The sequence below is a fragment of the Stenella coeruleoalba genome (genome assembly GCF_951394435.1).
Source record: "Stenella coeruleoalba genome assembly, chromosome: 3".
NCBI lineage: Eukaryota > Metazoa > Chordata > Mammalia > Artiodactyla > Delphinidae > Stenella > Stenella coeruleoalba.
In genome coordinates this window covers 147,673,392-147,687,085 of record NC_137148.1, presented here as the reverse complement: position 1 = coordinate 147,687,085, position 13,694 = coordinate 147,673,392, and the positions used below count along the sequence as shown (strand labels likewise).

Here is a 13,694-nt window from a genome sequence, read left to right as displayed (position 1 = left end):
GGAAAAGGCAAGGCTGGCGTTTGGCAAGGCTTCCCGTCACCCAAAGCAGGGCGGGGATATCAGTCTCCTTTGGCAACAGAAAGTAACTTTTCTATTGGTGGGTTTGAAAGTGGATTAGAAAAAAATAACCAAGCCTCCTTCACCTCTGCCAAAAAGGGCAGTGACATGCACCCAGCAGACGGACTCCAGCCTAACAGGACTTTGTTCTCTGTTTCAGAGGCCTGGTCGGCCAGCACCCAGGGTGGAAAGGAGCCAGCCCACACTTGGAAACCGCCACCAGGCTCCTCCCCGCTCCTATTCTCTGCAAACAGAACCCGGTCAGCACAGTGCAGCCGGAAAGGCACAACACTCCTGTCAGCAGCTGCAAGGAGGCCCAGGGGGGAGGCCGGAGGTCACGCGACACCGCTCGTTGGGAGAAAAGCCCTCTCCTTCCAGGTCTAAGTGGCAGCCCTCTTGGCTCAAGTGGGCTCAGATGCACTGAGTTCCCAGGGAGTGAGGTCATCCCAACGCCCCTTCCAAGCGTGTTCAGCAGAGTTGGGATTCCCAAGCCGGCTCCGACCCTCTGCTGGGCCCCTCGGTCGAGGTCTCTTCTTGATAAAGGGACCCAGGAAGCTCCAACTTCAGAAGCGCCGGCTCCCAGGGTTAGGACCCCACTGCTGCAGAGGGTGGGGGGGAACGTGCCCTCATTCTTTTTCAAGTACATCACTTCCTCCTTCATCTGACATTTAAGGAGCGTCTGCTCCATGCCAGGGCCGCACTGGCTGCAGGGACGCACGCACTGACGAGCCACACACAGTCCCTGACCCCAGAGCTGCGAGACCAGCAGGGGGCATGGACACAAGACACCATGACTGCACAGGGTGGTCAGCACGGAGGGCTGGGGCCATGGGGATGCTTCTCAGAGGGGCCACTCTGCAGTCTGAGGAAGAAATGGCTGGGGGTGGGGCATGATAAAGGATGGGGAACCGTGTTTCAGGCAGAGGGAACAGCACAGGCAAAGGCCTGGAGGTGAGAACAAGCCGAGCGCGCTTGGGGAACTGCAGGGAATAGAGCGTAGGAGGGAAAGGGGAGGGTGGAGAGGGAGTCAGGAGCTACAACACAAAGGGTCTTAAAGGCCTAGCAGAGGAGGTTAAGGTCCTCAAGAAGGCTCTGGGGGCCACCGAAGGGTTTGGAGAAGGGAAAGAGCCTCTGAGGATCCGTCTCTCTGAAAAATGAGATTCAAGTCCTGGGTCTTCCCACAGAAACTGCCCGTTCCTTTCTTCCCTGCCTATCAAAATGATCCGGCACAGCTGGAGCGGGAAAACCAGTCCAGGTTTCAAACGCGGCTTCTCACCGCTGGCACAGTCCTGTCCCTTGGCACCCGCCTCTTCTCCAGGTAGCTGCTGGCAGCTGCCTGCTGAGCCAGCTGACGGGCCAGCGTTCTCCTTCTCTTTGCCCTGATAGCAGCCACTCCCCCAGCCTGGGTGGTGCCCAGAAGCCTGGCTGTTCACTCTCCTCAGCCCTAGATGGGCACCTTCAGGGCCCCTGTCCCCATTTTGAAACAATAGGTCCACTGGCCCTGCTTTTCAGGCTCGAAAGCAGCTGGAAACTCTCCTAGAACACCAACTGTTCTCACCTCTGGAGCTGAGGAAATGCTCTTCACAAACCCCATGGCTGGGTGGTGTTTGCTGGCCCCGAGGGGTGGGAGCCCACCTCTGTGGCACTCCCCGTGTGTGCCGGGGGCTCACCACACGGCCCATTCACTCATGGCCGCACCCTGCCAGGTGGCTTCCAAGTGAAGAAACTGAGGCCCAGAGAGGCGGACGTCCTGGCCAGAGACCACCCAGCCTGTGAGGCTAGTGCCTGTTTTTGAATCTGGTCCCGTCTGACACTGAAGGTTGCATCCTTCCTGTTTCATGCCTCATTCCTCCCAAGGTCTCTCGCTTACCCCCTGACCTACAAGAAAAAAGTAGGCTATGTACAAGAGGCATAAGCCACCTTCTGGGACAGAGGTGGAGCGAGGCCCTGGCTTGGTCTCAGAGAGGGGCAGGTGTGGTGGTGGATGTCATCCATCAGCCTGTTTTGAGCAACTCAAAGGCCACAGGTTGGCAGAACTTGGGATGAACAACAAGCAACATCTAAAAAAAGGAACGCAGTGGCAGATTATAGCAGGGGGATGGAACCCCAGAGCCTAATGTCCCCAAGGTTTAAAAGGGGATTGGAGGTGGGGCATGATCAGAGAGGCAGACCTCCCAGGGGGCCATCCGGAGCCTGGGGCTGGCCCTCCACCCACCAGACTTCCTGGGATCCTCCTGACAGTGCCGAAGGAGGTGACTGCTACCAGACCCACTGCTGGTGAGGAAGGGAGGCTCAGATAGGCTGGGAGAGCTGCCCAAGGCCACACAGCCAGGAAGTGGCGGAGTTAGCATTAGAACCATACCAGCCTGGCTCCCAAGGCTAGGAAGAAGATGCTATGGGTGCTTTGGGCAAAGTGTAGAAGTTATCCCTAAAGGGAAGGAACACAGTAGGTCCTCAACTAAAGTAGATTCCTTCCCTGCCATGTCTGGCTTTGAGGCCCACAGAGAAGTGACTCAAGGGTGCCCCTCCCACTCGCCTTCCTTCTCCAAAGATCCAGCTTTCTTTTTCCTCTCCCCCTCATCTGTCAGACTGGCCTTTCTCCAAATGTCTGAGGGCTCCCAAAAGCCAGTGAGTATAGACTGAGGATGCCTGCAGGAAGTCTGCATGGGCTTCTGCCCCTGACCCAAGAAGTAAAGGATGAATGTTGGAAATGCAAACTCAGGAGTCCTGATAAGAATCTCCACATCATACGTCCTAAGCTCTGATGATCTGAGAGTTGTTGGCTCACTGGGGCCTCTCTACATCCTCACGAACCCATTCCCCAGATGAGGACATTAGGCCCAGAGGAGGAGGGGAGGGCCCAAGGTCATGGTGCAGGCAAACAGCTGGGTCAGGATTTCACTCAGACCTGAATCCAAAGCCATGCACACACTTAACCATTATGTGGAATTGCTTCCCTAGCCAGCCAGCGAGTACTTCAGGGATCTATTGCAGGGATTTGAGAGGTGAGACCCAGCAGGACCATTTGGTCCTATTGCTCCTCTCCTTTTCATCAATTTCAAGAGCACAGATTCCTTGCCTTCAAGGAATCCAACATCACCTCTGGCAAAGAGGGTGAGACATGCCCATTTAAAGAGTCCCCATCTCATGCTGGCTCAGACTTCTCATGGAGTCTCCGATTTATTCCTCATCACAACCCCATGAGGGGGGTCGCCGTCATTCTCCCCATCCTAGAGATGGGAAATGAAGGTTCAGAGAGGGGAAGTGACTTGCCCAGGGTCACTTAGCTTACATAGAGGAGAACTGAGGTTTGAACATGAGACTACCTCCAAAACCAGTGCTCTTTCCACCATCTCTCCTGGGATTCCAGCCAAAGACCCCACCTGTAATCTCTGGGTGACCCTTCGCAAGGCTCTTGTCCTCAGAGTCCTGATCTGCCAACTGGGAGGTGGGACGTGGTGATTCTGAGCATTCTCGGAATTTATGAGAGGGGTGGGCATCTCCTTGGGGAAAAGGAAAGAAAACACGCGCCTGAGGGATATAATTATGATGTAAACAATGGGTAATGTTGAGGATGTAAACAGAACACACTTGTTAATAGCTGTGGGCCTTGTGCCGACTGCCAGTACTGCCCCGGACACCACCCCCCCACCCGTATCCCCAGATGGTTTACTCATTAAAGAACTCTCTCCCCTCTGCCCAGAGGTGATACAAGAGGCCAGCTCTGAGCTGCCCTGAGTCCTGGTAATAAGGAGAATGAAAGGGAAGGGAGGAGAGCGAGCTGGCACTGATATCCAAGAATGGCTGCTGCTCAGAAGTACCTGCTGCTAAGTGTGGAAAATTGCTGAGGCTGGGAGGTCACAGGGGAGGGAACAGACCCAGAAGGGGGCAGGTGGCTTCATCTTTCTGTGCCTCAGTTTCCTGATCTGTAAAATGGGGCTAAAGCCTCCCAACATGCAGAACTGGCAGGGGGATTAGAAAAGTGAGAGATTATGAAGGGCCCTCCACGCGTTCAGCAGATGAGCACTGGCTAGCACTTCTTATTAAGACCCCGGGATCAAAAGGCACCTTAATGGACAATTCATCCCGGATCGATCTGATGCTCTAGTTGCCTCTACAATGTCCACGTCAAGTCCCAATTGGGCTAAACACCAGTGCCACTCTGGCAAAGGGTACTTTCTCCCCCACTGCCCTCATTCCACTTCCAGATAGCTTCCACAGTTAGAAGGTTCTTCCTTTGAGCTGAAATCTCATGTGATGTCCATACACGTCTGGTCATGTCTGTGTTCGGTCCACAGCACCCTTCCCTATCAAGTCTGCTCCCCTGCCTCATGGATCTGCAGGCAGCTCTCAGGTCCCAAGGGTCCCCAGGCTATGCTGCTGGGGATCCTTTGCTCCTCTGGGGCTGACGTGGCCCTTGCTTTGCTCTCCAGAAAACTCTCAGGACATCAGTCGTCCCCTGGCCTGCCTTGAAAGGGGGTTGAAAGGAGATCTACACATCAGACTTTGGGAATGTCAGCTGGAGTCCCCATAAGCCACCGGGAGAGTGGCCCTACCCCACCATGCCTAAAGGTGGGATGTGAGATAAACCACCTCAGAAGTAGGTGAACAACTGAAAAGAAATTTGCCAGACAGATCTAAATGCTCACAGGTTTCTGCTCAATACTATGAAGGCTTCCAGGGCAAATGTGAAATGCCCCCCACCTGACCCCCTGTCTTGACCTGGCAGTCATCCATCCCACATCAACATTGCTTCCTTCTAGTGGGAATCATGTTGGACTATCCAAGCTGTGTGCCCTTAGGCAAGCTACTTTCCCTCTCTGTTCTCTCAATCGTTATATGGGACTAAAAATAGTAGCTCTCTCACAGGGCTTGTCCTGAGGGCTAAATGCAGGTACCTGCTGAGAACAGTGTCTGGCACAGCCTGGCTGAGTGATACAAGCTAGTGGTTATTATTATTCTTTTGTGTCTGTCTCCCTTGGGAGCACCAGGCCCAGCAGCGAGCAGGGGCTTGTTTGTCTAGTGAATACATAATCATAACAGGTGCCCCCTGTGAGCACTCACTATCTGTCAGAGGCTTTGCAGGCCTGAGACGTAACATCACTATCTCCTTTCTGCAAAAAAGGGAATCAAAGCTTAGAGAGGTCAAGTCGTTCGTCTGGATCATAAGGGGCAGAGCTAAGACTCAGACCCAGGGATGGAGGCCCCCAGCCTGTGCCATTACCAACTCTGTTAACAATGACAGCACACCAGGGGGACAGGATGCTCCTGGCCTGCAGGAAAGCCTGGGTGCAGGGTGACAAGGGGCGCTCACCCTGGCCCCAGGCCCTTGCTGACCGACTGGTAGGGGCTGCCTGGAGCTCTGGGTAGCAGCCGGGCTCAGGGGAAAGGATGTGGGTGCATGGTGACACCTGCCAGTGGGGGGTGGGGATGGCCGAGCACGGGCCAGCTTTTACCAGGCGGACACGTCAGGAGCCTGAGCCCTAGTCAGGCAGGAGGAAGGGGTGCAGAGCTCCAGTTCACCCCTTCTCCTCCAGGGCAGGATTCCACCTTTTTAGTTAGAGTCTCCAGGCCTGGGGCGAGGTGAGCAGGGCTGGTGGATGGACCTTTTCTATGGGCAGCATCATCCTGGCTGCTGGAGACAGAGGCGATTCACCTTTCCAGGACAAAGAAGGTAAGAAGGTGTGCCTGCAGGAAGGACAGCTTGTGGGGAGGGGGGACTCAGGAGCTCAGGATGAGGCCAAGGGGCAGCAGCCCCAAGAAGCCCCAGGGGGCAGCGCCCCATAGTGATGGGGGAAGGGGCTCTGGGGTCAGGCAGGCTTGGGATCAAATTCTGTTCTGCCACTTCCTAGCTGCCTGACCCAAGGCAGGTCTCATGACCCTTCTGAGCTCAGTTTCCTCATCTGTGAAGTGGGAGACTACTTCTGGAAGGCTCGTCCTGATGGTTTAAAGGGGATGAAACAGAAAAAGGGCCTGGCATGGGGCGGGCGTGCTGCAGCTCTGACCACTGGGCTACACCCCCCAGGTGGGCGCTCACAACCTACCGCACGCTGGGCCCCTTCCTCTTCCCTCTCTGCTTTAAGCTCTCACCACACACCTGGCTTCTGGGCTTCTATTTTAAGCCCTTATAGAGCACCACCAAGTACAGAAAGCCCTTTGGTCCAAAAGAGGACAGAGCTGACTCTTCTTGTCCATGGGGAAGATTAAACAGCCTGTTCTGAGCAGCCTTTGCGGCCCAGCCCAGCAAACACAGCACATCATCCTGGCGGGGAGTGTGGCATCTGAGAAAGCTAAGTCTTCTGACTGCAGGCCGGCCTGCAAGAAACCACTCTTCCTCTGACCTGACCTCTACCCACCGCTTTGACCTCATATTGCTACCACCACTTGCACTGGGACCCCCGAACTCTGCAGCTCCCCCTTCACATGCCCCGTTCTCCCTCCCCTCAGGCCTTTGCACATCTAACCCTCTGCCTTGAACAGCCTTTCCCATTCCCTTGTGGCTAACTTCTCTGCTTTCCGGTCTCAGCTGGACAGGACCTCCTCCAGGAAGCCTTCCCTGCATCCTCCTCTAGGCTCTCACAGCCCCCTGGGCTTCCCCTCCCCCACTTACCAAAGTGCCCTGTCCTCGTTAGTCTCTCCCACTAGATTTGGAAGTTTGGTGAGCCGATGCAAACTGCAAATGCAACCTGCCAGGCAGATTCTTCTCCTCAGAAATGAGGTGTCTTGGACAGGGCTCAAGGAACCCTTGGGAACTGCTGTCAGTGCTATAAAAGGGATGACTCCCAATCCAGGCCCTCAGCTCGGGGCTCGTGGTCACCTGGGGCAGAGCTTTCAAGGCAGGAAGTGAAGGGCGCTTGTCAGCCAGCCCCACCTAGGGACCCCAGGGGCAGGCCTGAGGCCTCTCCTGTCCATGGTGGCAACAATAACCATGACAGTGACTGCCCTGGACGTTGTGCCAAAGCCTTCGCCCACTCTGTTCCGTTCAATGTTCACTCCCACCCACTGCGGGGAGCTACGAATCCTCCCCACTTGCAGGGAGGAAACCGAGGCACAGAGAGGGGAGTCCTTGCCCAACATCACTCCACTGGGAAATGGCCGCGCTGAGATTTGAACCCAAGTAGCCTGACTCCAAGATGCATGTCTAGACCCGGACACCAGACCTCCTCCTGCTGTAGACCAGTGAGTGGGCTCACCATAGCCCTTAACCACTGTGACCCACGGAGAGAAATGCATTTGACATTGTGACATGCAACACGCACAGGTGCACGCACACGTGCACAACTGAAGCCAAAGTTTCTGAGGCCAAAATACTCTTCCTACGCGAAGGCACTCGATATTTTATTTTTTATCCTATTCTATGTCATTAGGATTTTTTTTTTAAAGGTGGTCGTGCACGACCCACAGTAGACAGACAACAAGGCCAGGCCTTGTTCGGGGTGTCGGACATCGGCCCCTCCTTCTTTGAGGCACAGGGTAGCAGCACCTTACGCTCTGCAGTGATATAACCAGTCACGTGACCTGCTCTACTAGCGCATTCTGTCCCTCTCCCACCAGTGGCCGGCTCCACGGGGCCTGCCTGTGGCTGTCCATCCCATTCAGGGCGGAACCCCAGGGCTGGCACACGACACATGCCCAACAGGTGTCAGATAAGTGAACGAAGGTGCACAGTCAGGAAAACGCAGAGCAGGGCACACCCCAGGGTCACCCAGCCTGGGCACGTGGCACTTAAGCGGAGATCAGGATGGCTTTGGTGCAACTGAGCTACAGAAGAGGCAGAAAAAGATGACATTCGAATGGGGGAGGCAGACATTCAGTTGGACTTTCCTTCAGATGTCGCCTCCCCCAGGAAGCCTTCCCTACCCCCCTTTCCTGCCTGGGGAGAGAGAGAAGGAAGGGAGAAGAGGTGGGATAAGAGGGTAAAAACAGAGGGAGGCCCCAGTTCCTTCTGGCTCCAGATTCTCCACAGGCAACTTCTCCATGTTTCCTATACATTGGACAGACCCATTCCTCTTCCTCACTTCCACTGATGGATAAGACTGCTCCATCCTTTCCCCCAACGCCCACGCCAGCCCCCAGCATCCTCGCAGGCCCTCACCAAGGAACCTTGACTAGTCAGGGCCCCTGACCATGTGTTGACAGCCTGGTAGGTTTCAGGGCTGTTGGACGAACCACTATCACTTTGAGAGGCTCAGGCTCAGGCCTCTAGCTCAACTGGGAGGCTAGAAAAGTGATTCTTCATGACCCAGTGGGAGAGAGGCAGATGGGGCCAGATGAGACGGGCAAGCCCAACCTAACTTTACATTGTGACTGGGTAAAGGAGGAAGAGCCGTGCAGAGAGAGGGGAACGTCCCTGGTTGGGTCATCCGTGCAGCCGCCGTGATGGCTGTGAGAGTGACAAAGGCTGCTGTCCTCCCTAGAGCTGAGACGGTCCAGATCCAGGGAAAAGAGTGGCTGCCAGGCCCTCAGAGCATCACCGCCCACTGCCAGAGGGCAGCAGATCTGACCCATGTAGGCCCAGTAGCCACACGGTTCCGTATTCAGGTCAAATAAAGAAAGAGGCTCTACAGGGAGGGCACCTGAGTGGCCCAGTAGGAGCAGATGCTTCCGGTCTGGACGTAGCATTTGCAGACTGACCATCTAGGTTAGGAAGATTGGTTCTCCCCCTTATACCGGTGAGCCTTTGTCCTTTACCTCTCCAAGCTTCCATCTGCCTCCCTGTAAGATGGGGATAAATATAGCCCCTCTAAAGCGTTGTTATGAGGATCTGAAACAGGTAATGTGGGTAAAGCCCTTGACTCAGGGCTTGGCACAGAGCAGGGTCAACACGCTTCCCTCACTCCAGAGCTCCAGGATACCACTCACTGAACTAACACTAGAAAGGGCCGTTGACTTGGTCAAGCATAGACTGACTTAATGATTAAACCCAACCGACAGTTTGAATTCAGACTCTTCTCCAACCAGAACTACGGGTGAGCCCCAGAGGCGTGTGGAGGGAAGGGATTGAAACGTGCTGGTGGGAGAAGGGGGAGAGTTCCTCCTCCCATCCCCCTCCCTGCTGGAATTGTGCCCTCCTCTCCCCCCAACCCCACGCATGTTTACACTTTTCTTTCTTTGCTTTGCAAAACCCAGATTAGGGCTAAAGGAGTGCAGAAAAAAGGACCATGTAGTGTATCACAAACAAGACAGACCTGGGTCTGCTAAGCCCAGCTTTACCACTGCCTTACTGTGTGAGTTGGGGCAGGTGTCTCAACCTCTCTGTGCCTCAGTCTCCTCATCTGTAAAATGGAGGAGAATGGCACCTTATTTTGCAGGTCTGAACTGCAACTAGAAAGGGAATGGGTAATGCACACAGTAAGAGCATAGCAAGTGCAAATTCCCATGCTGAACCCTGCACACTTGTTTATGGGCCATTGATCTGAATTGCTGATGCCCTTTGTGAGGGCCACCAAGGGGCTTTCCCTCAACCGATCACAAAAGACATTCTTTTCTGGGGGCATTTCCTTACTGTATACAATAGCATGCCAGGTGTGCTCTGGGGCACCCAATAAATGGTATCTGAACCATGGATGTCAGGGGAAGACTGCAGGACTTTGGAGCTAAATAAACCTGGATTCAATCCTGGTTGTGCCAACTGGTTGGCCCATGTGAAATGGGATGCGTCATTTTACCTCTCTGAGACTTGGTTTCCTTATCTGTAAAATGGAGATGATAATCCCTACCTTGCAGAGCTGTTGCAAGAACTAAATTCATTCATTCAGCAAATATTTACTGAACATCTCCTATGTCCCAGCCACTGCTCCAGATGCTGAATATACCCCAGTGAATAAAACAGGCAAAATCCTCCCTGGGGAGACAGACGATAAACAGCTAACTACATGTACAGCATGGCACATGGTGAGCCATGCTAAGAAAAAACACAAAGCAGGGGAGAGGGAGTGGGAGACGATGGGGGCAGGGGCAATGGCAGGAGTCGCGTGAAAGAAGCAGGGGGAAACCATGTGGAGATCTGGGGTAAGGATGTTCCAGGCAGAGGGATTGGCAAGTGCGGAAGCCTTAAGGAGAAGCATGCTTGGCATATAAATGAAGCCACATATGCAGGAAGCCTGGCATGGAATCCAGGTGCTCGGCAAATGCCAGCTCTCTATTTCAAGTCCCGTAGAAGGAACCCCACGCATGTGTCCTTTTCCTGAGAATGAAAGCACAAGGATTTCTACAGGGCAACACTGAGCCAAGTGTTCTTTCAGCCTAAGATGCAGGCAACATGTGAGCTCCACCGCCAATTTTTGGGCTCCCGCCAGGCACCAGGCTCTGAGCTGGGCAATCAGGGATACAAGATGATCAAGACGTGGGCTCTGTCCTCAGGCAGCCCCAAGGCGAGTAGTAGAGACGGGTGATGACAATGCAAAGTGGTCTGATGAACAAGCAGAGACAAGAAGGTATTTAGGTGGCAGAGCAAAGGTGTGGGTGGTCAGGGAAAGCTTCCTGGAGGAGGTGACAACTGAGCTGGGTTTTGAGAGATGGACTAGACACTGAAAGGATATTCCAGGTGTGGGGAGCATCACGTACTGAGCACAGAGGTGCAAAAAACAGCACAATGTGTGTGAGAAACTAATTACGGGCAGGTCAGAAAACAATAAATGTTTCTTCATGTTTTTGGCACCTACAGCCTGATGTGGCACAGGAATGCCAGTTCCATCTCCTTCCTCAAACTCAATGCAAGCTTCAGCACCAGTGGAGCTTGAATTTTCCATGATCAGCTACTGCCGTGAGTAACCGACCTTAACCCCAGGCTCCCAGCGCGGGGTGGCCCTGTCCACAGAGAGAGGGCCGAGTGGGATGGAGACTACATAAATATCCAGCTATATTTAGCCCGCCTGGCGTGCCTCTGTCCCTTCATCTACCCCAAGGCTGACCCACAGGTGGCAGAATGGCTTTTCTACTAGAACAGCATAAACATTTCTTAATTAAGAAATCCCACAAAGGGGCTCATGTCTTTGTGGCTGGGAGGACATCTGCTGCTCTATTTACCAATATTCCTGGACACCTCCAGACTGGGTGGCGGGTTCTCCCCAACCCATTCCCATCCCCATGCCGTCAATAGCCCTGGCCATAGGAGGCGTGGCCACTCTCAGGTAAGAGGACCTGGATTCGAATCCCATCTCTGCCACTGATTAACTGGTGACGCTCTGCTGGTGACTTCACCTCTCAGAGGATTTGGTAAATTCTGTGTGCAGTGGCCTGAAAGCTGCCCAGGGGCTTATAAAGCAGAAGGAGGGGCTCCTCTCCCATAAGCAGGCCTTGGGAATGTGGGGCTCAGCTCCGTCCATTTTAATCCCTTCCAGAGGAAGAAATAATTATTTTTTTGATATATAATTATGAAGGAGAGAGCTATATGGGACTGTTAGAGCATAGAGGAGGTGATACCTCCCTCTCCTCCTAAAACCTCACATATGTGTCTCTCACCTTCTGCCTAAAGGCTGCTACAAATGCCCAGCCTTAAGGCAAAATAAAGATTTATTCTAAAGACTTGGCAGGGAGGAGGGTGGGCAGACAGACATAGGTCCCAATCCAGACCCCCTCCCCACTAGCAACATGGCCTTGGGTGTGTCATTTCGCCTCCACTGAAACTCAATTTCTTCATTATAAAATTGGAATACACACCTTTACTGTGAAGCTTCTTTGCATATCGCGCTGGGGTAGGCAAAGTGCCAGACACTGAGCCTCCAAGCCTTTGAGCAGCGCTGATCTATTCCCACAATTATCAGGTATTTTCTATCAAGGCCTCTCTGTCTTCACACCCCCACCTCCTTCCAGCTCTGGATCCCCTTACTCTGGCTCCGGAAATTCTGGGGCGGTGTTAACTAGGGGGCGATGCGCTCGACAGCGGCGACTGCAAGGGGCTAGAGAGCTCCCAGCTGAGCAGACACCAGAGGGGGGCGCAGCCAGGGTGCGCGTGGGAACGTGGCCAAACCAAGGCAGCATGTACCGCGGGGGCGCTGAGCGGCTGGTAACTGAGGTACCCCTGCGAGCACCCCCCCCCAACTCTCAGCCGCTGCAGTCTCGGCACATCGGGCGGCTTTTGGCCGTCGGAAGCCCTGTGGAGCCTGGTTCCATTCACCCCCCTGGAGCGCCCCGGGCTCCTTCATCAGCGCCCTTGGGCTGGAACAAAGGCAAGGGGTCGCGCAGCATCGTCCCAACGGCCCCTTCGCGCATCTGGCCGAAGCCGGGAGAAAGAGCACCGGGGTCCCCAAGGTAACCAGGACGCGGTACCCGCCCTCCCAGAGCGCAAAGCTCAGCCGCTCCGCGCGCGCTGAGCCGGGAGTCGGGAAGCACCAGAGATTCCAGCCCGCCGCGCCCGCCGAGGGCTCCAAGGGTAGGTGGGGTGGCTCTCCGGAAGTCACCCAGAGGGTCCCCCGAGGAGAGAAGAACCCCAGCGCCCGACTCCCGGGAGGGGCTCCCCGGCGTACCTGGCAGGGTCCTGTGCACAGTGTTGCCCATAGCTGCGTCGGGGCGCGGCGTTGGCGGTGGCGCGCTCGGGACGCACGGAGGCTAAATACGCGGTGGGCCGGGAACCCGGGCCGGGGTCGGGCTCGGGCTCCGGGGCATCGCGGCTGCACTGGCGAGCCGGCGGGCTGCAGCTGGGGAGGGTGCGGTGAGGAAAGCAGCGGCGGGAGGAGGAGGCGGAGCCACCGGCCGGGGCCTGCCGGCTCCGCCCCCGCCTCCCGCTGCCTCCAACCACGCGGAGAGGGGCGGGGCCGCGGCCGCAGCATCTTTTGAAAGTTTGCACCGGGAGGCGGGAGGGGAACGGCCGAGCCTCCCGCCCTCGCGGCTCCCGCGCCCGGAGCAGGAAGGCGCGCTGGGCAGCTAGGTGCCCTCAGGATGCCAGACTCGTTAGCCTGCTGGCCTTTCTGTCATTAATTGCAACACTGTAAGAAGGCCTACGTGTGCCAGGCGCTGGGCCACAGGGGGGCCAAGCCCTCGCCCTGCGGAGCTTCTATGCGGGATGTTGAAGGTGCGGGGGTAGGGGTGGGGGATGAGGAGGTCCGGGACGGAAACACAAGCACAAGGTCAACTCGGACAGTGTAAAGGGCTTGAAAACAGTTCAACCAGGGTGATGGGTTGGGGTGGGATCTCGTGCCTACAAGTAGGAGAAACCTAGACAGTGTCCAAAGGTTGGGAGGAGGGAACATACATTCATCAATTCACTCACTCGCTCATTCATTAAAATATTTATTGAGCACATCCTCTGTGCCACAGGCTGTGCCGGGCACTGTAGATACAGACAAGCCATGCTAGTCTAGTGGTGAAGACAGAAATAGCAAGCAATTAAGATCACATAATATAATGATCAAAGCCAGGAGGAAAATAAAACAAGACTGATGGGGTAACTCTGCGGGGCTCAGGGAGAACCTGGGGGCGTGTCAGCTCCATCCGATGCACAGCAAAGAATCGGCAGGGGAAGAGCTGGAGACAGTGTCTCTGGCAGAGGGAGTAACAGGCATTCCTTATTCATTCATTCACCCCACAGATCTCGGTACCTCTCCTGTGCAGGAACCCAGACCACACTCAGTGGGGCATGAAGCCTGCTAACCCCTGCCTTCATTGGGCTCCATTTTTCAGATCAGAACACTGAGGCT

The 13,694-nt window shown here is 55.1% G+C and overlaps 1 protein-coding gene across 1 annotated transcript in view; it reads right to left on the bottom strand.

Annotated features, from left to right (window-relative positions):
- Window positions 1-12,675, bottom strand: part of NEURL1B (neuralized E3 ubiquitin protein ligase 1B) — a 40,484-nt gene extending 27,809 nt beyond the window's left edge. The window contains exon 1 of the mRNA XM_079915355.1: window positions 12,525-12,675. Coding sequence (XP_079771481.1) covers window positions 12,525-12,555 — 31 coding nt within the window. The 5' untranslated portion in view covers window positions 12,556-12,675. The remainder of the gene's footprint in view (window positions 1-12,524) is intronic.
- Window positions 12,676-13,694: the final 1,019 nt, after the last annotated feature.